This window comes from Camellia sinensis, chromosome 12 (genome assembly GCF_055761805.1).
Source record: "Camellia sinensis isolate YWXY chromosome 12, ASM5576180v1, whole genome shotgun sequence".
NCBI lineage: Eukaryota > Viridiplantae > Streptophyta > Magnoliopsida > Ericales > Theaceae > Camellia > Camellia sinensis.
The window spans coordinates 42,578,045-42,605,974 of NC_138972.1; the positions used below are offsets into that span (position 1 = coordinate 42,578,045).

General features: G+C 35.8%; 1 protein-coding gene across 3 annotated transcripts; it reads right to left on the reverse strand.

The window, feature by feature from the left end:
- Positions 1 to 789: 789 nt before the first annotated feature.
- ARP (apurinic endonuclease-redox protein) lies at positions 790 to 27,903 on the reverse strand. Of its 3 annotated transcripts, none has more exons than XM_082898428.1 (12): positions 27,732 to 27,903; positions 27,218 to 27,366; positions 27,004 to 27,104; positions 25,986 to 26,065; positions 25,547 to 25,810; positions 25,103 to 25,428; positions 19,872 to 19,982; positions 14,790 to 14,927; positions 14,576 to 14,623; positions 14,032 to 14,112; positions 5,995 to 6,154; positions 790 to 1,424 (listed from the first exon to the last, which is right to left on the reverse strand). In XM_082898428.1, exons 2-12 carry the CDS (start codon positions 27,254 to 27,256, stop codon positions 1,303 to 1,305), a joined length of 1,470 nt encoding a protein of 489 aa, XP_082754554.1. In that variant the 5' UTR covers positions 27,257 to 27,366; positions 27,732 to 27,903; the 3' UTR covers positions 790 to 1,302. The 3 variants fall into 3 exon arrangements, with proteins under 3 accessions (XP_082754554.1, XP_082754551.1, XP_082754553.1); XM_082898425.1 differs by having other exon boundaries at positions 27,218 to 27,374; positions 27,732 to 27,889; XM_082898427.1 differs by having other exon boundaries at positions 27,651 to 27,840.
- Between the last annotated feature and the right edge of the window lie 27 nt (positions 27,904 to 27,930).

The following is a 27,930-nucleotide window of genomic DNA, read 5'->3' on the forward strand; positions in this document are numbered from 1 at the left end:
GATGTTGTAATCATGCCATCATCACTTGCAAGGCAAGCTAGATCAAAAGCCCTTTGACCCAAATTATGCTGGACTCCATCATATTATTGTCATCTCATATGTTAGTATATGTTTTCGAAAAAGAATAGATTGGTAAAAAGCATATTTATTTATTTTATATGAAAAAAAATATTTATTTTAATGGGAATTTCTAAAAAATATTCATTTTTAATTGGAGGCTTTTATCAATAGAACTTCCAAGTCATATTGAGACTTTAGAAAGTGTATAAAACCTTCAAATTTATGGGTCCAACTCAAATGTAAACCTTCGTTTTTTAGAAAGGGAACAATTAAAATGTAAAGATAAGGATTGAAAAAATAAATAAATAAAAAATGCTTCAAATAAAGGTTTTTATTTCTTGAAGTCATGCTACAATATAAAACTGGCTGTTATGATGCTAAAGTTTCATAAAACAAATTCAAAAACTAAAAAATCATACCAATGATTGCCCAATAGATTACTGGCCAATAGATTATCGTTACGGTGAAGGAAATGCTAAAATTTGGTAAATACCAAGATATTTTTTTGCATATTTTTACATATTTCCAAACACTTTCCACGCATTAAGCCTCAACCACAAAAGCCAAAGATCAATTGTTTGTTCCATCTTCTTCCTAGTGTAGTGACAAATTTTTTGTACAAAAATGGGTCAATAGTAGTTTTGTGTTACCTATCAAGCCCTCTTGAGTTGAAGCAGTCTCTGCTAACAAAAGGGCATTAATGTTAGGTCCAAAATGTCAGTCTCCCGATAACCAAACAAAATGCGTTCACAACATAGAAAATCTATTCACTAAATGCTTCATGCATGCATCAATACCATTACAGCCCAAAATAGAGTGAATTCCTGGGAGATCAAAACAGTTTGTACAGGACTTACAGTGTAGGATGATACCACACAGGAGCTTTCTGCAAAAAACGTTAAGTGTCCAAAATGCGATTAGCCTGTTCATAAGTAGTAGCAACAGTGCATCATCAAGATCAGAATAAACCCACTATGCAACATTCTAACGCAATTCTGAATTTCAAAATGCATCATCATAATTTCTGCCGGCACCTAGATTTCCAATTGCAAGGTCCTCGTCTTCTGATGATATTACTTCGGCAAAAACTAACACCAACACAGCTAACTAAATCAGAATTCTGCTAGTATGTGCCTGGTAACTCGATCAACACCTGCAAATGAACTTCATTAGGATTCTCCCTCCACCTCCATCAAAAAAATTTCCTTCCTCAAGAGGATAACTCTAATAATGTTGCAAAAGTTAGATCTTGAGAACAAGGCCAATAGGACTATGATCACTGCCAGTAACATCTGGAAGAATGTAAGAGTCATGAACATTGTCTGCTATGGATCTTGAGACAAGGAAGTAGTCAAGCCGCCATCCTGTTTCATGTTTAACATACAAATATAAGAAAACATAGAGAAAATATGTCACATTGGCACCAACTATACTCCAATGCGAGGTGTTTGGATTTCAAAGGAAAAACTTTACTACAGAGGTGTTTGGATTTCACATTGAAATGAGATCATTTTATTTTGTATCTTGAATCATTTTGAAGGCACAAGAGCCATAGCCAAAATAATCAAACTAATAAATGAAAGTTTATTGCTTCATATGGGAACAGGCTAATTTAGTAACTTTTTGGCTAATTGGCTAAAAAGGTAGGTAAAAAAAACTTGTATGTTTGGGATGACTTTTTGACTAATTACGAAAAGCTGTGCAAAAAGTAGAGAGAAGCCGTAATTGTTGACTTTTTGGTATGACTAATTGGCTAATTGGCTAATTTAGTAACTTTTTGGCTTTTTGGCTAAAATAGAGCCTTCCCAAACGAGGCATAATCTAACAAGTTTGTTCACGTAAAGACTTCTTACAAACACACACACACACACACACACACACTCTAGGAAAGAAAAAAAAGAAGCTACATATTACAAAAAAGACCGGTTAAAATTTAAAACCACAAAAGACCAATCCACTATGAATGCTAACTCAATGAAAAATCATACTAACTTGCCCAAACAGTGATGCAAGGCAATGCCATATAATATGGTAAATTACATTGATAGTCACTATAGTTTGAGCGAGATTTTACTTTGGTTTCCACATTGCCAATTTCAATATATAAAATCCTATATAGTACGAGGCAAGTTTCAATGTGTTCTCCCTTTGGATCCATTAGGAATCTTGACAGAAAATGACCACATCCACATCACCAAGGGTAAAGCTACATGGTGGTCGGTGGGATCAACTAACCCAATCAACTTTGAGAAAAATTTAATACATATGTATTATCACACAAAATTTTTCATTGATTCCTTTAACTGACCCTTGCACGTGCTATGAAGCATAGACACTTCAAAGAAGATGACGTGTCCGTGTCAAATACCAACACTTGTCGGACATTTCCCAGCACGTGTTCAACACTCGTCCATAGTGGTCCTATTTTTTAATAATTTTTTTAGACTCGGACGATACCTGGAGGACACGGGTGTCCATTGCTTAGACATATATGAAATTAAAAAAAAAAAAAAAAACCTTAGAATACAATGCTAAAAGAAAAAACAATGCAAATAAGAATTAGAATTATATTGTATTTTTTTATTATCTTTAAATGATATGTTCATATATATAAATTTATATGTTTTGTGCATGTCCCTTACGTGTTGTGTCCTTTTTTTGAAACTTGTCGTGTCAGCGTGTCCGTGCTTCTGTAAGAAGCATCTCTCTCCACCCCATCCCTTGAAGGTTTATTCACCAATGCACTCTCAGTCACAGTCATCATGAGTTTTAACTTGAAGCCACCAAATGAATCCTGACAGACATCATCAAAACCCTTCATGCCTAACCCAAGCTTTGATTGACAGGGTCTCCATGACATATTGTCTGAAAGAGCATGTGATGATCTCCATTATCTCTGTTTCCATTACCCTCAGAATTGATGGTGAATTGCTTCACTATAACCACAAGTATGACTGGCAAACCAGTGCAGTGGCATGTGAGTGCTTGTGCACATTGGAGAGAGCTTACCCTCCCTTGCTATTTGAAATCGCAGGACATTTGTGGGGATTGTTCCAGAGTGAGCAGGCTCAAGCTGCATAAAGCTATGTATCATTGCTGACCAGTGACATTTATGGTACTATAATGTGGAAGGCCAATTTCTCAATTTTAATATGGCAATCCCTTTAGTTTCATTCAATTTTATGTAATTCTTTATATCAGGGAATGGTGCTTTCAACGAAGAGATTTCAGGACCTGGTAATAAGGAGCCTAAAGAGTGATATGTCATTCTTGCTCAAGTGCTGCAATTTTGGACTTTGTGCAAGATCATGGAATTCATGTCGGTGATACTGCTAGTGACGGTGGTTCTCAAGTTGCAAGCGTTGCTATTGAAAGTGCATCTCTCTCCCCTGCTTTATACCTAATGCTTTATCTGTGTTTCTTAGATGCCTTCAGCGGGCAAGAGGGCAAAATTGCTTGCTGCCTCATCTTAATCTCAAGAGAAGCCCAACATTGTTTGGATCCCCAACTGCTTACCTTTCACTAGTTACGGGGTTCCATTAGGTTGTTATCGAATGGAGAAGTGGGAAATAGGAAAGCAGTTCTTCATATTAGTAAAAATGACAAATTTTCCCTCCTAAAGCACACATGACATGCACATTTCCCATCAGGATTCCTAGTGGATCTATAGACGGAAGGACAATATTGAAATTCATCTTAAACTAAAGGATGTTATATGTTAAAACTGAAAATGAAACTCAAGCTATAGGAAAGGAATATTGTGCCCGGCCCATTTTTTGGTTTCAGATTAAACTTAAGAATGAGACCCTTCAAAAGGAAAGGAAAAACTGATGAAAAAGGATATATAACCTGATAAGAAAAGCCAACTGCATGACTATGAAGGCCCAAAAATAGAAGTTTCAAATCAGATTTCTTCCCTTTCCATGGGATTCACATCTAAATTAGCAACCTAAGATCACAACAACTAACATTCAAATTCAAACACAAAAAATCCCTTAAAAAAGGGATATGGGAAAAATCTCCAAGAACCACAACACGAGAAAATGGCCGTGTTTGTTTAGCTCCATAGATGAGTGAGGGGATTGGATTAGTAATCCAGTGGATCCCACATAAATAACATTTGGTTGGCAAAAATAGCATGGGATGGGACTATGAATCCCTCCACATGATGGGACTAACATTCTCATGGAGGGTTTGGGATTAGAGGTGAAAATACTATTTTGTCCCCCACTTTACAAAATCAACAAACCACCTTTTATATAATGAGGGCTTTTAATTATTTCTTAAATTTAATCCCAACCAACTAATACCACCACATTAGTGCACAAACAAAAACGCAATTTATCTCACATTTTCAGCCTAATACCATCATACTATACTAGTAATCTCATCACTCAATCCCATCATACTCTGGGGCCAAGAGGAGGGGATCCATGTTTTAGGTATATAAACACCCCCCCCCCCCCCCCTCTCTTCCCCGCCACACACACACATTTCTTCTATGTTTAAATACACAAAAAGTCCATTCAAAAGTGTTTTTTTTTCCCCCCTAAAATAACTCATTATTTTTCTTTTCATCTTTCCTCATGCAGTTGACAGACAACTCTTTTCTTCTTTTTACTCTGATTTGTCTCCCTTTTTTTTTTCTCTCTTTAGTCATTTCCTTTTTTACTTAAGGAAAACCTATGCTACACACTCCCTTACCATAAGAAGGGTTCTTATTGTTTGTGGTGTTTGTAATGAATCATAGTAGTTATGTTATGAAGGGACACACCATAAGAAAAGACTTAGTTACGAACCATTGTGGTTGTGTTATAAACATTAAAATGTTACAAACTATTGTGGTGAGAAAAGTTTATGAACCATTATAGTTTTTTCACAAATAATTGTGATGTAGTTATGTAGGTAAGATATGCATCTTTAAGAGTGAGTATTATAATTTTTCCCTTCATTTAACTATTTCTGTCTCATTAGTATAAGACAACTTAAAAAATCTGTGGACATCATGCAATATGTCATTCATTATCACTTATGTACTAGGTGAATTATGTGATACAGCTTTTAATTTGCATTTTTAGTGGTGAGTCATTGAAGTTCAAGATCTTGGAACACATTTACAGTGTTCTCATTATTAATTAATTCATCTCTACCAGTAATTATTGATTTTAATAATTATTTAAGCTTTTTTAACCTGTCCTGATTTAATCGCTTGAACTTGCTCAATAAATTTCTGGTGTAAAAAAGGTCCTTTTAGTATTCAATTTATCATATTTTGAGATTATATTTTCAAGCTCTTGTATCTCTGTTTAGATATTTTCTCTCTCTAATGAAATCCATTTCTTGATTTGGCTCTATCACTTTGGTCTCCCCAATCATGGAGTCCTGGCTCCACCACTGACCGTACCCACAATCCCCTCCAACCCAATAAAGTCCCACTTTATCATTCTTAGTTGCATTCCATAAAGATATTAGAGAGTTACAAGATTTTGTGCTCCTCAATTTAGAGGGCCACCAATAATTCAACATACATAAATCACCTTATCCCCATGGCGAAAGCAAAGGAATTTCTCCATGTGAGCCATCTCTATAAGATCTCTTAGAGCACAGTTATCCAGTTATGATTCAAGTGCACTCCAAAGGACAAGTAGTGGATTTCTAAAGGGAATCCCTTTGACATCATAAGAAAAGATATGCCCTTGCAGATATAACATCTTCCCCACTCAGATATATTACATTTCAAACAAATAGCTTCGTATTCAGAGTTAGGCACATGACCAAGGCTTACTAATATTGCAAGTGTACAATGACATCTACAAAAAGTACTCACAGATAGAAAAATACAAATTGTCACAACAATATATATATATATATATATCAATGCATACTCATCCAAAACAGAAAATGTCATTTCAAGGAGTGCAGTTTGAAAAATACCTCTATTGTTTTTGCGTCCACCATGCCTGTAACCCCAGTATGTATAGCCAACAACACCAGGATGCTGCTCTCTAAAGGTATCCACAAAACCTTTAGATAAGAAATTTTCCTTGAATGATTGTCTTTCTTCATTTGTAAAACCAGCACTTCTTTTGTTTCCCTACATAATAAAAAGCAATTAGACTATGACAATGAAAAATAACCAAGAGAAATAACTATCAAATTTCAAGTACATATTCAAGTTTGGAAAGAAAAAAAAAATTGAAAAAAAGAAAGGAATAAAAAAAAAAAAACTGATCTGGAAATATTCCATATCACAGCGGTTGATTAACTAAACTACATAGACAACTCTAACTGTCCACCACAAGACTGAAGCCAAGGGCACTTCAAATACTGTTGCAATCTTTTCTATTTTGCAATTAGGACTTCGATGCTTGTTCTTTAAACATTCTTCGGTTACTTAATGGCAAGGCCCTTGAGTTCACCCAAATTTGCCCTTAATGTACAGTCCCTTATGATTTGGAAGTAAAATTTCCTTGTCACTTCATGTGCTTGCAGCAAACTCAGATTTCTGGGCCTCTGAGCCAAATTCTCTCCTTTCAATAACATCTATTTGCCTTTGCTAAGAAAAAATTCAAAACATGATTTTATCAAACCAAACCTATACACAGTTACCACTGTTAAAATTCACCTACTACACACCTACCACTACCACCTACTACACACTCACCTACTTCACCTACTCTCCACCTACTCCTCACCTACTCCATACCTACTACACACTCACCTATTCTCTTCCCACATCCTCTCTTCTATATATAGGAATCATTGTAAAATATCAAAATATCAATCAATAATATATCAAATTCTTACATGGTATCAGAGCAGGTTTAGAACATAGTATTTTCGCTTCCTCGGCGGGCGGCAACCTCACCTTAGCCGCCCGCCGGACCTCAACCTAGTCCGCTAGAATTTTCTACACATACCTTCACTCCCACGCCCACTATCACTGGCGGTTTGGTCCGCCGCTGTGTCCGCTGGAGCATCCGGCCCCGGCGCCGCTGCCTTAAACAACTCACTGGGTTCCAACACCTTGTCAATCTTATACACCACCACCACCACCACCACCAGTTCATGGTGTCTCCGAGCTCCTCGTCGGCGGCGGCGGCGGCGATGCTGAAGTTCGGGTGTGAATTGCTATCCATTTTCGGACTCGAAAGCGATTCTGTTGGATGCACAGAAGGCGTATCAGCCACAGTTTGTGAAGATAGAGGAGCACAATTTTTTCAGTGGGGATGAGGCTTGTAATTTCTTTTCGGCCCTTCCATGGTATTGCTCCGATCAGTGAAACTAGAAGACTGTAGAACCCAGATCATACAACAATGAAAAATAGGGGAATTCAGAGAGAGAAAGTAGTGGAGAGAGAGAGAGAGAGATGCTGTGTGCTTTTTGGAATGCTTTGGGCTAAATATTTGCCCTCCACCTTCTGCTTTCTTGGGGTGATGTTCCAGCTACAATTGCAGACAGTAGCTTATGGGCATGTGTGGTAGCTGGCTAGTGCAGGTATGGCTGTGGTCCATCACGTGCTGCGGGATTTTCTAAGGATTTTGTCAGCTTGGTTTGTTGTAATGGTGGGCAGGCTGTCAATTGAAGTCAAAACCATGTGAGTTTTATATATATTATACATAAACATTTTCCTTTTCTTTTTTTTATTCCTTTTAAACCAACCCACTGATTTATATTTTATTTTATCACATACCCATGTACCCCACTCTCTCTCTCTCATCTTTCCACTTTCAAATCCACAATCCTTTTTTTAATCAACCCACGTTGCTCCACTTTCTTTCTTTTATTTTATTTTTTTTATTTATTTATTATTATTTTTTTTTTATTATTATAAAAAAATAAAAAAATAAAAAAAAAAACAAATTTCATTATTATTTCTCTCCGTTGGTGAGCATCATCCCTCCATGATATCCATTTTATTATTATTATTCTTATTATTATTATTATTACTCCGGGTTCCATCCTTCTCATCAACTATCTTTTATTTTCTATCTATATCTATATATTTGTACATTCCAACCACTTCTGATTTTTATCCATTTTCTTTTATTTTCATTCCACAAAAAAAAAAAAAAAAAAAGAGGCACTGCACACCAAACTCATTTTATTCATGTCGGGGCTCACCCCGATCGCCATTTTCCACCAAAAAAAAAAAATACACAAACAACCTCATCCACAGGCGGGATTTTTCTTCTCTACTCTGCCGCCGGTCTCTTCTTCTTGCCTCCGTCCTGCGCGGCCCTTGACGGTGTTGCCTCTGTGTTTCCCACGCCACCGAGCACGTTCACTCCCCGCTGCTCCTCCACTGCAGCATATGCCGGATCTCAAAATCGGAACATCACGGTGGCCTTCCGCTTCAGCTCCTTGTTTTCCGCCTTTAGCACACTTATCTCTGCTCGCGCATCCTTATACATGCGCTGGAGCAGAGCCAGTTGGGCGTTTAACTGCTGCACCTCATTTGTCCTACTCTGCAGCCGGTGCGACAAGTTTGTGACCGCCGTCATGGTTTCCACACATGACTTCAAAGTATACTGATTGGCCTCAATATCAGTTTGCACCGCCATTTTTTGCTCCACCGACCGCATCGGAAAGTTCAACGGAGCAAAACCAGAGGCGCTTGGTTGAGGTTCACTGGCCACCGCACCAGTTATCTCTCTTGTTGACTCGTTGAGGTCGGGAAAGAGAGTGAGCAGACCACGGGACGAAGAGACCATATTCTGGGTAGCTGAACGGGAAGAAGAGGCCATGTTTTTGGGTTGCTGAGTGTGTCAGAGAAGGGTTGGTTACAGAGTGTTTCAAGATTTGCAGCTCTTAGAGGCAATCTCTCAGAAAACGAATATCTCTCTCAGAAAATGAAGAGTTTTTCAGAAGTTTTTTTCCCAGGTTTTTTTGTCTTCGCTTCTGCCTCAAGCACAGCCTCCGCCTCAGTTTATAAAGACCCTGACGAAGAGGCAAACACGCGCATCATGCGCCGCTCAGCGCTCAACGACAACATGGGCGCGCCTTTTGATGGCACGTCTTTTGATGGCACGCCTTTTTATAGATTGGGCACGCCTTTTTATGGATTGGGCACGCCTTTTGAAAGATTGGGCACACCTTTTGAGGGTGCGACTTTTTAGGGGTCCGACAAGACTCTGTAAACTGTCCCGACATTGATTCCGGTTAGCTCCTTCATGGGTCCGACAAGACTCTGTAAACTGTCCCGACATTGATTCCGGTTAGTTTCTACAAGGGTCCAGCAAGACTCCGTAAACTGTCACAACAACTGTCACAACATTGTCTGCTACAACGGTCCGACATGACCCCATAAACTGTCTTCTACACCGTTATGACACCACCATACAGTGTCCTCTACAACGTTATGACACCCCCATACAGTGTCCTCTACAACGTTATGACCCACCATCCAGTGTCTTCACCAATGGTCTGAAACGACCATACAGTGTCTCCTATCCTCTTTTATTTTTTTTTTGTATTTTCTTGTTCTGTTACTCTCTCCAAACTCAAGTTGGTTAGTTCCTATCCCCCTTGAGTTTGCGGGGGGCTGTTAAAATTCACCTACTACACACCTACCACTACCACCTACTACACACTCACCTACTTCACCTACTCTCCACCTACTCCTCACCTACTCCATACCTACTACACACTCACCTATTCTCTTCCCACATCTTCTCTTCTATATATAGGAATCATTGTAAAATATCAAAATATCAATCAATAATATATCAAATTCTTAATTGTCAATAGCTAAACACTCTTTCTATATATTGCTAAGAGTGGCATTGTCCAAAGAGCTCTTTTTCCATGAAACACACTCTTTTAACACCCCAGCATAGGATTGACTGCATGAGAAGGATTGAGGAAAATTTTGGCTAAACACTCTATTCTGTATTTGCTAAAAGTGGCATGCTCCACGAAGCTCTTCGCCATGAAACACACAAAATTTGTTAGATAACTTGATATACATTGTTGGCCTACTTCCTAAAAGCTTGGGCTTTTGAGAAAATTGGTAACTTAACATGGTATCAAAGCTTTGGTTTAGAGAGGTCTTGGGTTCAAGTCTCTCCGTTTATGTCCCCGTTTGGTTTCTTCCTTTCTATTTGGTTGTTTGCTTCTCCTTCTGTTTGGTTCTCTGTTTGTCTCCCCATGTGCAAGACCTTAGTAGCAAGAATTGTGGAAGGGACTCACGTTTCTGAGGAAAAAGCGCGATTTTGCACTTCTGAGGAAGAATCACATAAGAATCGTGCTTCTAATGCTATAGAAACGTGATCTCGAGCTTTCGATCTCTCTATCTCTTGATCTTCTTCGCTCTCGCAATCTCTATCTCGATCTCCTTCTCTGTTTCAATCTCCTTATCTCTTTCTCTGTTTTGATTTCCTTCTCTCTCGATCTCTCTGTCTCGATCTCCTTCTCTCTCTCTTTCGATTGTGATGTGCGTTTGTGAGAAAAAAGAAGAGAAGAGAGCGAGTCTCCATCATTGTTTTGTGTTGCAGTCAATAGGAGAGAAGAGAAGAGAGAGTTTGACTGACTTGATTTGTATGCTAAACCCTAATGGGCTTGGGATTGGGATTGGGATTTTTAAATAATTTGAGCTTGGGATTTTTTATTAGACCCAGACAAACATTATTTGGATTTGTGGGCTGTTTTATTTAGTGTTTGGGCTACTAGATGGTTTGTATAATCATCGAAAAAAATGGGCTTTTAGGTTGTTTGCTCTACAAATTCAAATACAAAAAATATATCTAAAAAATAAATAGATTTTAATTCTAAATAAAATCTAAAAACAAAAAATAAAAACAATTTATAAGAATTTATGATAGTTATAATATATTTCAAATATTAATTGGAGAAAAAAAAATTATATCTCACAATATATTTATATATATTATTTAAAATATATACATATTTTTTATATAATATATAAAAACGCTCCCAACCTACGACTCTCTTAGGGGTCACGATTCCACACTCCCGCTTTCGCTTCGTGCAACTAATTGCAAGACAAAATTGCTCGTGAAGGAGAGTATTAGATATCTCGATATACATTGTTGGACTCATTTCCTAAGAGCTTAGGCTTTTAAGAAAATTGGGAACTTAACATTAACGCCCTAACATAAGATTGAGTGCATAAGAACGATTGAGGAAATTTTTGAATCATGTAAAACCAAAATAGATCAAATAAAAGATACAACCTACTCATGGAAAAGATCTAAAATCCAAAAAAAATATTGAAGCCACAAAGAAAACTTTGCCTTGCGGAGATGGCTAGGTCAAACTTGAACACAACCCACTTGCAACTTGCATGGGATGGTATAGTCGACTCTCAGAGCTGTTTGACCCTATGTGACTTTATTACTAGTTAAATGTAAAGAAGGCAATTGCAACTCGAGTGTATTACAATGGGAAAAGCTAACCACCGCCCATTATGTAGTCAATAATGTTGGCATATGAGTAAAAAGTGTATTGAAATATGTGAAAAGTATATAGAGATGTATTGAAAGCATATTGCAACTAGAAGTCGTTGTCTCTCAATATGAGAGATGCATTTATGTGTGTCTCGTGAGCATGCAAATTTAGCTTCATTAAACATCTTTGGTAATATATATATATATGTATATATATAAGAAAATAACAGCATGATCCATTTAGTGCATAGCTACACGAAGAAACCAAGCCAAGCCAAGCCAAGCCAAGCCTTAAGTCCTATCAAATGGGGTCGACTACATGAATCCTTCTTCTCTACGCGGCTCTATCAAAGGCCATTTCATTAGTCAAATTAAGTAGATCTATATCTCTATTTACAACATTAGTCAACGTTAATCTAGACCTACCCAGTCCCCTAACACTTCCATTTACCGTCACTATATCGCATATCTTCACTACTGCCTCTGTTGGTCTCCGTTGAATATGACCAAACTACTGCCTCTGTTGGTCTCCGTTGAATATGACCAAACCATCTCAATCGATTCTCTCTCAACTTATGTTCTATAGGTGTTACTCCTACCCATTCCCGAATACACTCATTCCTAATTCTGTCTTGTCTAGTCTTGTCAAACATCCACCTTAGCATCCTCATCTCAGCCACACTTATCTTATCTACATGTTGTTTCTTAATTGCCCAACACTCCGTCCCATACAACATCACTGGTCTAATAGCCGTTCTATAGAACTTACATATTAGTCTAGTGGGTATTCATTTATCGCACAATATCCCAGATGCGCTTCTCCACTTACACTATCCCGTCTTAATCCTATGCAATGTTTTAAAAACCGGACCGGTGAACGAACCGGAAAAGGTATCGGGTGGACGGGTCACCGGTTCAACCGGTGGGTTGAACCGGAATCGAACCGTGACGTAATAAATATATTAAAATTATATTTAAATAAAAATATAAGTAATAAAATTATAAATTAAAAATATTAAAAATATTAAATTATCTTAAATATTTGTCCTAATATTTTTTTTACTGAAAAATATAATAATATATTTTAAAATATTATTAATTTCAATTTTGGAAGATGAAATCAAATATTTAATATTCCCTCCATATGATTTTAATTCAAATAATTTGATTGAAAGGAAAGCAAAAATTTTGGAGGGATATCAAAATTTCAATATTCCCTCCAATACATTTGATTGAATCCCACATGGATTTCTTGAGGTTTTTTGAAAGAGTTTTTTTCTTATAAATAGGTGAAGACTTTCACAATAATTTCATCAAACTCTTAATGGGATTCCTCACAAGAGGAGACCCTTGAAAAAGAGTTTCAAATTAAAATTTTCTTATATTCTTATATTTTATATATATATATATATATATATATATATATATATAAAATAAGAAAAGAAAGAAAATAAAAAAAACAAACAAAGAATTAAAATAAAAAATAAAAAAAACCCCGGTCCGGTTCGGTCAACCCGTGACCGGGTCGACCGGTTCACCGGTTTAACCGGTGGGTTCACCGGTTTTCAAAAAATAGGCCGGTTTTTACAATTGGCCGGTTTAAGGGGGCTGACCGGACCGGAACCCCATCCGGTCACCGGTTCAACCGGTCGAACCGGCCGGTCCGGTCCGGTTTTTAAAACCATGATCCTATGGGCCACATCCACATCAATCTCCCCTACTGTTGTGATAATCGACCTTAAATAACAAAAATTTTCACTCTTAGGCAGTTTTTGGTTCTCAATCTTCACTTCTCGTCTGCTTTCATTGTTACTGTTACTAAATTTACACTCCATATACTCTGTCTTAGTTCTGTTTATCCGAAATCCTTTAGATTCATGAGCTTTTCTCCAAATCTCCAACTTTGTATTAACTCCTCTAGTCTCATCCACTAGGAGTCTAGGACGATATCATCTACAAAAAGTATACACTATAGCACGTCATCCTGAATATTTCTCGGCAACTCATTCATAACTGAAGCAAAAAGATAGAGACTTAAGGTTAATAATATGAATAAGATAAATGTAGTTAATCATATTCCAATCACAACTCAACATTTCTTTTCTTTTTTGCAGACAACATGAAATTGTTTGGTTATCCCCACTTTTCATAAATTTGAGTTTTTATTTTCCATTTATTTTTAGTAAACTTTTTAAAATATTTTAAGAAGTTTTTTATTTTTTAGATGCACCTAACCTAGATATACTTAAAAAGTATAATATTTATAAATAAAAAAAAAATTAAAAATTCATCAAATACAAAAAAAAATAAAAGAATTACAAAAATAATTACAAAAATTCAATATATTTCCGTATTCTTGTGTATTTAAATTTATTGAATTTTTTAAATATTTTTTTCACAAATATTTTACTTTTTGGGTACATCTAAATTAGATGCATCTAGAAAGTAAAAAAATTACTTCACATATTAAAAAATTCACTATTTCCCGCTTTGTTTGATTATTAGCTAGATAAACATTAAGATGATACATTAATAACTCACAAGTCATAGCTGGATTACTTACAGCAGGGTCATAAATATCTATCTCCTCATGAGCACAGTTCAGATCACCAGTCAGAATGACAGGCTTGGACTTTTCTAACTCCTGCATCATTCATATAACAGGCATAAGAATACAACCATGGTCATAGAAAAATGTGCAGTAACTTTTGTTTTACATATTGTAGTGAAGTTTGTGAATCATGATAAAGGAGAAACGGTCAAAGAAAATGCAACCATAACCACTCACAAGAAAAAAAACATTACATCAGGTGTGGTTGATAAATGTTAACTGGAGAAATCAATTTCTAGTATTTAATTTCCAATTTTCATGCAAAATATGCCAACACTTAGTTCTAGTGATGATTTTCTTGAAAAATACTGGGTAAACTATCCAATTGTTGGAATAATGAATAATTCCGATTATATAGCACAAGAAGTTAAATAAGAAAATTCTCTACAATGGGCTAAAAAATAGCAACCCATGAAGAAAGAAATATAATGCATGTAGCTGCTTTGTGTGTAACAATGTAGTTTAGTAGAGAAGCAACAAAGAAAATTAGGCTTACTTTCATGTAATTGCTGAGAGATGGATCCCATTCTGTTACCCTGTATGACTAGTATCAAAGGTAGAGAAACGTCAACAAAGTTTAATATTCATTTTTTAATAAAAAATGTTTCCTCTCAAAACTCAATTATCTGAAAAAGCAAGTGTGTGTGTGCGCCACACTCTGAAGAATGGAAAACCAGGAAACATATTGAAAGGTGTATTGGGTCAATTACCAGTCGTTTTAGACCATCTCCAGAATTAGGGACATATGCACCTATCAAATAATATGTGTCAAACTCCACAGTCACAAGCCGTCCTTCACTATCGTGATCTGATATGCCTAGGCCATATCTGATGGAAAGTGGCTTTATCTGTCAAATAACAAGAAACCATCAAAGCAAACATCCAAGATCATGGTGACCTACCAAATATAATGCAATGCAACTATACAAAAGATTATGGTAAGAAGATGCAGTACATTGAAAATTGAAAGTGTGATTAATGATTTCCTAGAGTTCCAAAAAGAACAATATGATGAGATTATAGTGAATTTGTCATTTGAGCAACAAGGCGATGTTAAAGGAACACCATTTTTTATTAATGCAAGTATAAATAGCATGATTTACATTACACCATAATAAGGAAGTCAAACACTGGATGCAAACTCAGTTGACTTCTATGTTTGGGAAAATTAATGATCTTTCCAGCTGCAAAACTGCACCATAGTTCTTGAAAAATCAGAAATGCAAGTGAAGTGACACATTCTATTACTGCTATTGCCTCCAACATCAATTACAAGCTATAACTCCTACTCTAAAGATAAATTTGAAGATTGGGAATATGTGCACCATAATTACAAAGCTCGAGGTCAAGTTTTTGCCAGCATGTGGGCGATAATGCAAATAAAATTGATGGTGTTTTGGTTCCGTAGAAATCAATTGCATTGATAAGAAAATAGAAAATAATAGTACATAAATAAAGGAAAAATGATTTTTTTTAAAAAAATTGACTTTATTCCATAGTCATTTTAAGAATTTTTAATTAAGTTTATAATTGGATGAGGTTAATGGCTTTTATTTCATGCATTTACTTTCCAAAGGCATGGGATTTTGTTTTAGGGGTCCAAGTTATTTCAAAACTTTTGGCTGAACTAATAAAAACTTAGGGGCCAAGTGACGTAGAACGGCTATTAAGAAATCTGTTCAACTACTCGATTGATCTCAAAAGCAGAATAAATGGAGACTTGATCTGAAAGAGAAAATTAAAAGTTAAAAGAAGAATAAGAAGAGAGAAAAACACAAGAGTTGAAACCCTAATCTCACAAAAAACAGCCACAACCTTATGCTCAACTATCAATATTCCAAAGCTAACCTAAAACTATTACATTTAGCCATATATATAGGCAAAGCAGAAAAACCTAATTAAGGTTACCAAAAATAGAACACTAACCAAATAAAACTCTAAATTAAATTAAACCTCACAAATAAATAAAATTATAAAATGTTTAATTTCTCTTTTATCCAACTCGTTTCTGTTAACCCATCATTTCTCGTTGGCTGAAAAAAAATTATCCCCAGAGAATAATGATAAGAAAGATACTCCAGAAGTTGTAGATCATGCTAGCGAAGGACTCCCCTAGCCCAGATGGCATCCAAGTGATGAAGGACTTCCTCAAGCCAAATAATATTACAAGAAGTCTGCATTATGATTAAGTTGTACTGATGAGCAACAAACTGATCTCCACAAATTGGCTGAGCTGGAATGGATATAAGATCTTGTGCTAATGGTGGAACATGGACTGCTCTTATAGAAGTATCAAAAAACATAGCAAGAGGCTCCAAGGTGCCCCAATAAGATAACATATCATCCAGTTTGAAAATTAGACCAATATTAATATTCAATGGTAAGTCAGTCAAACATGCAATTAGTCCAGACACAAGAAGGGCTAGAACATCTCCATGAAATCTCAATGTGCAATGTGTTGATCGAGAAGGAACTTGAGACACAGGAGAAGCAATGATCCCTTGACTATGAAAATAATCAACAAGATTCGCAAGAGAACTAGTGATAGTAGAAAGAGAATCATGCAAAGACTTAGAATCAACGAACATAGGAAGGGAATGATTAGCAAAATTAAGTAAGCCATCTACATTACACACAGACTTAGGATTGGTTGACTCAGGAGTAGCAGACTCTAGTGTCGGACTGTTGAGTGCCATATCTGGGAGAGCTGTTTGTGGCAAAGTAGTTTCCAAAAGAGAAGACATTTGGACCAAGGCTTATGATCACTTTTGGGTGATGAAAACAAGCATAATCAACATGGATATCACTCAAATAGTCATGATACTTGCAAATAGATTAGTATATTGATAAGCGGATAAAATGACCACATATCTTCCTAAGATTGACTCACTTTGGCTCCAAGGGAAAATATGTGGATTATCTAGAATAAGAGAGGAAGACCTAACATTGTCCTTTTGGGAGGAAGCTTCACATTCACTAGGTTCTGGAGTTCAGGTTTGCATTTAGTTCTTATATCTCTTGCAGTAGGCATAACTGGTAACAACTTTATTTTCTGGCGACCATCCTCAAAAACTTAGGTATTCTCCCTAACAAAGTATTGGGCATCTACATCATAAATCCAAGGATAACCGAGAAGTACATGACCTACATTCATGGGTAAGACATCACACATAATTTTGGCTAAATAACTACCCAACTAAATAGGTATAGACAACGCTCGGAAACAAGCAACAATGTCTTATCTATCCATGCAATCTTACATGGTTAAGGATGAGGTTCTGGCTTGAGCTTGAACCTAGGATATGATACAGATACGAAAACGGCGATACGGTAAAAATAAAAATGTAGGATCTAGGGACTGCAAAGATACATCTATAAAAAAAAACATATATATATTATTTTTACTTATGCAGTATGCATAAAAATAAAATAAAAAACAATAGTACATTAAAAAAATATCCAATACTAAATTCCTCAATGTTAAACATTCATTCAGTAAATGCCACAATCAAATGCTTAAACACAAAACAAAGATTCCAATTAAGCTAAGCATCTTCAATGTCAACAACTTCAACTTGTTCTCCTTCATTTGTGAATATCACAACTTCTATATATGGTCCATAAAGAGAAAGACTTGCAATTTCAAGTAAGCCAAAAACCTCCAATAAATCAAATCCATCTCAACCAATGTCCCATAACTTGGTATCTCCTTCAATGTACTATTGAGTTCTTCTTGATAAGAGATGAACATTGTTGTGTACAAACACCAAATCTTCAACACGTTATGTCATTTTGTTTTCCTTCATGGAGTGATTAAAAAAGTAAGTGCTCCAATTCCTTTTACAACAAGATGAGGAACATGGTTGACCAAGCAATTTCAATGCTACAGATTGAAGCATAGGTGTAGGAGTGTAAACCACCAAAATTAGTGGATCCAATATTCCTTTATTAGATTTTGAGTCAAAATCTCCAAATATGTCCAAACCTCCTGAAAACTTAGCATATTCCACATTGACAACCCTTCTTGCCTTTGGATTTGGAAAGTATTCCTTGAAGCACTTGTTTCTCATACTTGAAATTTTCTCATCCCTATGAGGAGGAATGCGATTTCCACATTGACAACCCTTCTCTCCTCTAGATTTGGAAAGTAATTCTTGAAGTACTTGTTTCTCATACCTGAAATTTCCTCATTCCTATGAGGAACGCAATTTCCACATTGACAACCATTCTATCCTTTGGATTTGGAAAGTATTTCTTGAAGCACTTGTTTTTCATTCTTGAAATTTCTTCATCCCTATGAGGAGGAACACCATTTTGACTCAAAAACTAATAGAGGAATATTAGATCCACTAATTTGGTGATTTACACACGGGTCTCCTGCACCAATGCTTCAATCTTTAGCATTGAAATTGCTTGGCTAACCATGTTCCTCGTCATGTTGTGAAAAGAACCGGAACACTTACTCTTTTATTCACTCCATGAAGAGAAACAAAATGACACCACAACATGTTGAAGATTTGGTGTTTATGCACAACAATCTTCGTCTCCTATCAAAAAGAAGTCGACAATATATGGAAGGAGATACCAAGTTATTGGACGTTGGTGGAGATGCATTTGACTCATTGGAGGTTGTTGGCTTACTTGAAACTGCAAGTTTCTTTTGGTGAACTAGACATAGAAGCTGTGACACTCACAAATGAAGGAAAACAAGTTGAAGTAATTGAGATTGAAAATGCTTAGCTTAATTGGAATCTTTGTTTTGTATTTTAGCGTTTGATTGTGGCATGTATTGAATGAATGTTTAACATTAAAGAATTTAGAACTATATGTTATACAAATGTACTATTGTTTTTTGTTTTATTTTTATGCATACTACATAACTAAAACGAAAAAAATATTTTTATAGACGTATCTTCGTTGTACCCCGTATCCTACTTTTTTAAGTTTTACTGTATCGCCATATTCATATCGTATCGTATTAGTATCCATATTTGTATCCTGCATCCATATTCATGCTTCCTAGTATTTGATTGATCTCAAAACCAGAATAAATAGAGAATTGTTCCTTTAGAGAAGATCAAAATTTAAAGAAGAATTGGAAGAGAGAATAAGAACGATGGGTCAAAACCCTAATCTCACCAAAAATAAAAAATAAAAATAACCACAACCTTACACTCAACTATCAATATTCTAAAACTAACCTAAAACTAGTACATAAAGCCATATATGTAGGCAAAGCAGAAAAACCTAATTAAGGTTACAAAAAAGAAAACGCTAACCTAATAAAACTCTAAATTAAATTAAACCTCATAAATAAATAAAATAACAAAATGTTTAATTTCTCTTTTATCCAACTCCTTTCCATTCCGCATCACCAAGTTAGCATAAAGCATAAATATGTGCTTTATTAGAGATTTCGGAGGTTTTGGCAAACAAAATTCAGATTTGGAATCTCTTCTATTTCTCTGTTTCTCCCTTCCTAGGACTTGTTTTAAGACCCATAGCTTTGCTCAATTCGAGCTTTATTCTTTTCCAAACAAGAAAAAATAAACTTTTGGTAGTAAATTGTGGAAATCTACTTGAAATCAAATTTGCAAGTTTTGGGTATTGATCAATGTTTTATGGGATCAAGGTACTTGCATATCTGGTTCTGTACTGTGAACTACAACAAAAGGGCAAGCAGAAACGAAAATTTTACATACTATAACAAGTTAATAAAGTAAATTGGAATCTAATTTTCAAAAGGTACAATATAACAAAAATTTACATCATCTATAAAAGAACAAGCATACCCGTGAGATAATTGCGGTACCAGAATATCCAAGTTTGGTTGCACTACATGTCCAAAAGCTATTCTCATAGCCATCTAGGAGACTTTGTTTGATTGCCTCAACATCCTTCTCCTGCGTATGAAATCGAAAACCAATTACTTGGATACCTAGATTTCAAATATATTTTTATAGCATTACGACAGCATAAGAAAAACTAATTGTACGCATTAAATAGCCATGTCATCCTCAATATGACCTTAAGTTCCACTGCATTGACGATGTATTGGTGTTCTCTCTTTTTTTCATAATTAAAACAATAAACCAAACTAAACCAAACCAAGCCTTAAGTCCCATCAAATGGGATCGACTACATGAATCCTTCTTCTCCATTCGACTCTATCAAAGGTTATTTGGTTAGTCAAATTAAGGAGGTTCATATCTCTATTTACTATATTATCCCATGTTAATCTAGGCCTACCCCTTCCCCTAGCCTTTCCATCTACCGTAACTATATCACATCTCCTCACTATTACTTCTGTTGGTCTCCGTTGTACATGACCAAATCATCTCAATCTATTCACTCTCAACTTATCTTCTATTGATGTTACTCCTACCCATTCACGAATATATTCATTCTTAACTCTATCTTTTTTAGTCTTACCACAAATCCACCTTAGTATCCTCGTCTCAACAACAATACTCATCTTATCTATATGTTGTTTCGTAATTGCCCAACATTTCGTCCCATACACATGCAGCACCAAAATCTTATTAAATGTCTTTGCCTAAAAACATCCTGACTTTGAATCAATCCACCTAATCCAATCATCTCCTTTATCCACACCTTCCATCCATTACATCGCCTAAAAAAAATTCCCAACTTCGCCAACCTCCCAATCATGAAATGACCTTAAAATACAGCATTCCAACTATACCTTCAACTCTTCGACAAACTGCCATCTAAGTGTATTAATCAATGCAATATCATAGAATGACAAAAAGGTCATACTCAAAGTAGGTTCCACACATCATAAGTCCTGCCAAAAACCCTTGCAGCCCATTTAACACACATAAAGAACTTCATTGCACTTGCCAATCAAAAAAAAAAAAAAAATTGCATTGCTCCCCTTCTTAAAGCCTTCCCGTACACCAACCCCACAGGACTTAGAAGCCTCATTAGTAGTCCAATCACCCCAATACAATCAATATAATGCTTCTCCACTACCTATCTCCAAACCAAACCAAATTAAGCCTTAAGTCCCATCAAATGGGGTCAGCTAGATGAATCCTTCTTCTTCACTCGACTCTATCCAAGGCTATTTCGTTAGTCAAATTAAGGAGATTCATATATCTATTTACTACACTAGCCCACGTCAATCTAAGTCTGCCCCTTCTCCTAACACTTCCATTTATGGTCACTGTATTGCATCTCTTCACTACTGCCTTTGTTAGTCTCTATTGTATATGACCAAACCATCTCACTCTATTCTCTCTCAATTTATCTCCTATCAGTAGTATTCCTACCCATTCTCGAATATACTCATTCCTAAGTTTGTCGTTTCTAGTCTTGTCACGCATCCACCTTAGCATCCTCGTCTCAGCCACACTCATCTTATCTACATGTTGTTTCTTAATTGCCTAACATTCCGTCCCATACAACATCACTGGTCTAATAGCCGTTCTATAGAATTTCTTTTTAGTTTAGTGGATACTCATTTATCGCATAGTACTCCAGACACACTCCTCCATTTAAGCCACACTGCCTTAATTCTATGGACCACATCCAGTCCAATCTCCCCAGCCATTGTGATAATCGATCCTAAATAACGAAAATGTTCACTCTTAGATAGTTCTTGATTCTCAATCTTCACTTCTCCTCTGCTTCCATTGTTACTATTACTAAAATTACACTTCATTTACTCTGTCTTAGTTCTACTTATCCTAAATCCTTTAGATCCAAGTGTTTCTCTCCAAGTCTCTAACTTAGCATTAACTCCTTCTCTAGTCTCATCCACTAACACGATATCATCTACGAAAAGCATACACCATGGCACATCATCTTGAATACTTCTCGTTAACTCATCCATAACTAAAGCAAAAAGATAAGAACTTAAAGTTGATTAACCCTACAATAATTGAAAATTCACTTGTCTCTCTAACAATCAATCTAATAGTGGTCACCACACCCTCATACATATCCCTAATCACATCAATGTAATATTTTGTTACCCCTTTCTTCTCTAACACCCACCAAATTATATCCCGAGGCAATCTATCATATGCTTTCTCAAGATCAATAAAAACCATAAAAATGTCTCTTTTCTTTTATCTATACTTTTCTATTACTCTCCTCAAAAGATAGATCACTTCCATTATTGACCTACTAGGCATAAACCCAAATTGATTCACTGACACCTCTATTATATCTCGCAATCGATGTTCCATTACTCTCTCCCACATTTTCATTATATGACACATTAGCTTGATTCCTCTATAATTGTTGTAGTTCTATCATAAGAAAATCTCCAAATCCATTTCCACCAAAGAGCTTGATTGAACAAATGAAGTCTCCTAAATTCTAGACTGTCTATTGACAAATTTCAAGCAAATTGTCTCCATCAAGTCTCCTAATATGCAAACTTCCTATTGACAATTGTAAGTAAACTAGCTCCCAAACCAATTCACCAATTGGTACTTAAACCCTTTTAATTTTTCCCCTCCCCTCCCCACAAAAAGTTTCTCCAAATCTTTTCAACTTTCCGCATCAATGAAGTAGAAATAGTGAAGATGGCCATAAAGTATGTAAGAAGGCTTCAAAGTCAATCTACATCTGTTAGATATTGCCATTTCTACCTTACCAACCGTTTCTAATATGTCTCAGTCATGGAATTTCAAAAAGAACTTCAGCCTTAAAAGAGGAGCTCAGCAGCAAGACTTATTAAGTAGAAGCAAGGAAACCAACACAACAACCTACAACGGAAGCCAAACCACTAAGAAGCATATGGCAATCCTCAAGCAATGAATGAAGAAATACAAGGGGCAGAGTGCTTCCTAATACCTTAGAAGCATGTGGAAAAGTCTAGTTAGGAACATAGAGTGTCCAAATATATGTTTCATTTGTGTTATTGATGGGCCTCAAGAATTTTACATCACCTCTAAATAGGCAGAAATGATACAATATACCAAATAATCCTTAAAAAGATCACAAATTGTAGTTGAATTTAAAAAAAAAAAAAAAAAAAAAAAAACATGCACTAGAACAATGAAATGAATAAACTCATTATCAATGTACTCTGGTAGTGGTTTGAACAAGGCAGTGTATCAGGAACCAAAAATCTCCAATTTGACTATCCTGGTACTAATCCAATGCACATGGTTCATGATTATGTGCGTTAACAATTACTCCTCTTCCTTGAAGGGTGTGTTGGGGTTGTTGGATAGCTTGATATACATTGGGCTCATTTTCCTAATAGCTTAAGCTTGGGATAAGTGGTGACTTAATAGGGTTTTTGGATGTTTTCCCTGGGTATGTATTGTTTCTATATTGCCTTAGACATAGGATGTTGGTTGTCTCACCTTACTTTGTACTCTCCCTTCCTCTTTTTTAATGAAATCTTCTGGGGAATTACAGAACTTTGCTCCTTGCCAATATGGTGGGAGTCAGTTTCAAAAGAGCATCCTAGTTGATGTTTTGTCTTTAGTTTCCAAAGCACCAAAAAAACAAATCTTCATCATTTAAGAAGAAAAAAAGAAAGAAAGAAAGGAAAACTAGAGATTGCTGTGGTAAAATCTTCAAGCCACCTAAGACAAGAACAAAACTATTACCAACAGTAGTCATAGAGATCTTAGACAGTACTTCAGTTATTTATTCAATTCTTTCCCTTTCATTTTACTCATCTTATTTTAATCAGTGTAATCAATGTTTGCTAATAATAGGCATTGTTCCAATACAAGAAATGAAGCTCCAAGTGTCAGCTCACTTGGCTCATTTAGGCTTCTAAAATTTCTGGAATTTTGTGTATGAAACTTGCAATCTTGGTCTAAGTTCACTATTAACTAAAAAGTTTTGGGTGTATACATTTCTATTTGTTCTTTTGTTGTCTCCATTTTCTGGGAAAATAGAGCATGTTGGCATCATCATGAAGGCTCAATCTATCATATGTTTAGCCTAGATATTTTTTATAAATTTGAAGCATTTAATTTTGTAAGTATAATTTTTGTTTTTTGTTTTGGTGACAAGTTACTTTGCAAGTATTACTTGACTACATTTCTACGGCCTCATTATTAAGCACATGCCAAAGCAGGAGCCCCAAAATAACATATGACTCGAAAAGATGGTTGATCACATAGACTTTACAGGAAATAGCATAAGTTAGCATTTATATATTTCTTTGCAATTAATACCGGGGGTGTTGTACTCAATTCTGATAATGTTACCTATATCAATCATGGGCCCAGGGTGGAGAGAATAGTTCAAAAGAATCTGTGCCACCAACCCCAGTAAATCAAGACAAGGCATTAACAAAGTAAGTTTCCTAATTTTTGTTCATTTGTTAATTCATAGATGAAGAAAAGTTCTAGCAATCTATGGCTAGAGTACAAGAGATAATACCAAAATAGGAAGGTAATAACTTCCAGAAATTTAGAGAACAGGATAAAGAATTAAGGTTCATAATGGTGACCAAACTTCAGCATGCTTTGTGGAGCAGAATGTCCAGCAACAGGAACTGAAAGTTTAAAACTATTAATTTCCAAAGAAAGAATACAAATTGGAGATCCTCAAAGCCTTCTCAAGCAAGACATGTTAATATTTCCCTCTCTTTAAGTTTAGGCCAATGGGGCCTCCATTGTACACAACAAAATAAATGATTAAAAGAATTAAAGAAAATAGCTGACACAATAATTTAACATCTCACTTGAAGAAGAAAAAAAATTTGTTTTTCAAAAATGACAAATTAGAAACATAGAGTAGAGTACGCAGGAACAAGACTCCACTACTCAAAGAAGTTTGCCAGGAAATTCAATTATAAAGCAAAAAATAACTGCAGATTTAAATAACAAGTAAATCATAGGGAGCTATAATTATGTGCAGAAGTATCACAAATGCACAATTCTCAACATTACTGGTATGATATCAAAACAATTTCGGCATCCAACTCTAGCATTTTTTCTTCTTATGGCTCTTTTCGGGCAAATTATCACTTTCCTTAAGGCAAATTGAACAAGCTCAGAGCAAGTAAATTTCTTCTTGCCTGTAGTTTGGTCTCTTGCAAACACAACACATCAAAATCTTCTCTTTGAGCAAGTTGCAGAGCAGAGAAGTCCTTCAGCTTCAGTAAAGCTCTCAACCCATTGACATTCCATGACAATAACTTCATAAATTTTGTATCACCAGTAAGAGGAGGAGTCCTCATAGTCTTGGGATTGTATGCAACCCACCCTTTTTGTGGCTTCTTGTGGGCAAGAATCGTCCAAGGTTCATTTTGGTTTACAGAAAGATTAGCCTCACCAGAAGCTTCCACAAGCCTAGAAGCAATTTCTGCTGGTGCTTTCCTCTTTAACTGTGTGGGTTTCTTACCTAGAAAACATTAGCCATTGTAAAATACCACCAACCTAGTTAAAATCATCCATATTAATGTGTATGAGCATAACAATTTTACAACATTTTGCCAAAAAATAAATTAAAAATGAAGCACCTGAAACTTCATCAGTTTTGATAGACAGCTTCTGCTTTGTTGTGACTACTGTAGTTTTGACTTCTTCAATGCTGTCATCCACTTGGACCTGTTTTACTCTTCTTTTAGTGCATTGAAGTTCAGAAACCTCCAAAACACTGTTCACCTCCACAACATGCTCTTCGCCAGACGAACTCTTAGCCTTCCTTTTTGATGAATTTTTTTCAGTACAAATTGGTTTTGTTTCAGAGGATTGCCAATCTTCTACCACCAGAGAATCCTCACCTGCACATAGAGGAAAACTTAAACCAATGCAATGAACATTAACTTTAATACTTCATCTCATAGCGAAGAAGACAAGCAACGAGAATTTAATTTAAAGCTCAGATTCTCTGCAATCAAAACAAACCTGATAATACTGAAATGAATACAGATTAAGTTTGAAATTAGAAGCGTGTACCGTCTACTTTGTTATTTAGGAAACCCTTCAAAGCAGACACAAGATCACGTTTAGAACCTTTTGCGGGGACCCCAACACTCCTGCAAATTATAACACCTACTCATCAGATATACTGCAAGAGTATACATATTGAGCAGCACAATGCATTAACTTTATTTTTTCCTAAACTTAAGGACAGTCCTGAAACCGAACATTTGCAGAAGGAAGTTAGGGATTCAAGAATAAAAGGGTGACTGATTCACATATTAACAAACCTGGTACAACAAAACTAAATGATCCATCCCATCAAAAAAAAAAAAAAAAACCTAAATGATCCATAAACTCAACTACTTAATGTCGGCTGCAGAAGTCATATTTAATTATTTATCTCCATCTCAGACCACATGGTTGCTATATCAGATCATTCAAAGCAGATAGATATGTGGTAGAACTAATTCAAAATGTGGTTCTCTAAAATGAGATAATTGTATACACCGCAGATGCCCATAAATACATTGCTCTTATGTAAATTATAAATCTTCCTCACATGAATCTTTCTCCAATCCATTCTTCTCATTGCAATATATTCCAGCAGGAAATCACAAAACATCACTAATGTCAAAAGGCGCAGCAAAAAAGAAACAAGACACAAGTTTGAATGAAGACCACAAGAAAGCAAAAGGAATCTCCGCTGAACTAAGGCTCATACAACCATCTGGGTTAGTAAAGGTTAGTGTTCCCATTCCTTTTGTGATAAAAAAAACTTAAATTTACTTCTTTTGCAACCTTTTTCTCATCAACCAAACAGCAGGTAAACATTAAGGGGTTGTTTGGGATGTCTTAAATAATTATACTTTTTGACTTTTTATGAAATATGGGTTGGGTTTGAAGTGATGTAGTAGAGAGGTGATGTGACTTAAATAAGATGATATGACTTAAATAAGATAGTAACTTTTTAATTTTTTTGACGATGTCAAACCAAGCCTAAGTCACATACTCATGGTAACAAAAATATCTGAAGTCTCGGTATTACTATTACCTTAATTTTGATCTGAGTTCTTGAACTGTCATTCTTTCAATTGTATCTGGATCATCCTCGGTAACTTCAGTTTCAACTTTTCTAGCTTTTGCCACACATTCCTATAAATATTCAAATCAAAAACTTATCCACATTACCTAGAACACCATAAAAATCAGATACAACAACAACATTGCAAGAATATTGTTAAGTAAAAAAATAAAATAACATTAACCTTGACAACAGGTGTCCTAATTCTTGGCTTGGTATCCATTGATTCACTTAGTTTCTCTGATGATGATGAATAATAAAGGAGTCGCTTAGACCCAATTGATCTAGCCGCGACAAAAACAGAGGCACGAAGTTTCAAATTCCTCTGAATCACTGCAAAACTAAATATTCACGTCAATTAAACAGGTTAAGTTATTTGCTCCAAATTTCAAGCAGCAAAAGTATGTATCCATTTCGATTTTAGCCCCTTTCTATACTTTGTTTGGTTGCTGAGAAAACGCAGTGGAAAAGGAAAGTTATGAAGGGAGGTCTTGGTATTTCCACTCTGTTTTCTTGGCAACCAAACAGAATAAAGTAAAAAGAGAAAGAACGCAGCTCCAGAGTTTTTTCAATATTATTATATCTATATCAGTATAGTATATATACATATATAGTACCTCCTAAGATTAGCGACATTGTGAAACCCTAATTTCAAAATCTATGTCATGAATGCAGTGAAGTGAGAGAGGGATGCGTACGTTAAGCAGGGTGAGGAGGCGCAGTTTAGTGGCATGCCGTGGTCGTGGAGAGAGAGTGCCCGGCGAGTGAGTGGGAACGAAACGAGCCGCGAAAATGGAGTCGCATCGCAAGTTCAGGAGCTCAGCACACGACTCGATTTGCTGATGTAAAGTGGGACCCGCTGAAGGGATCGTGGGGCCATTTCCATAAATAAGCTAA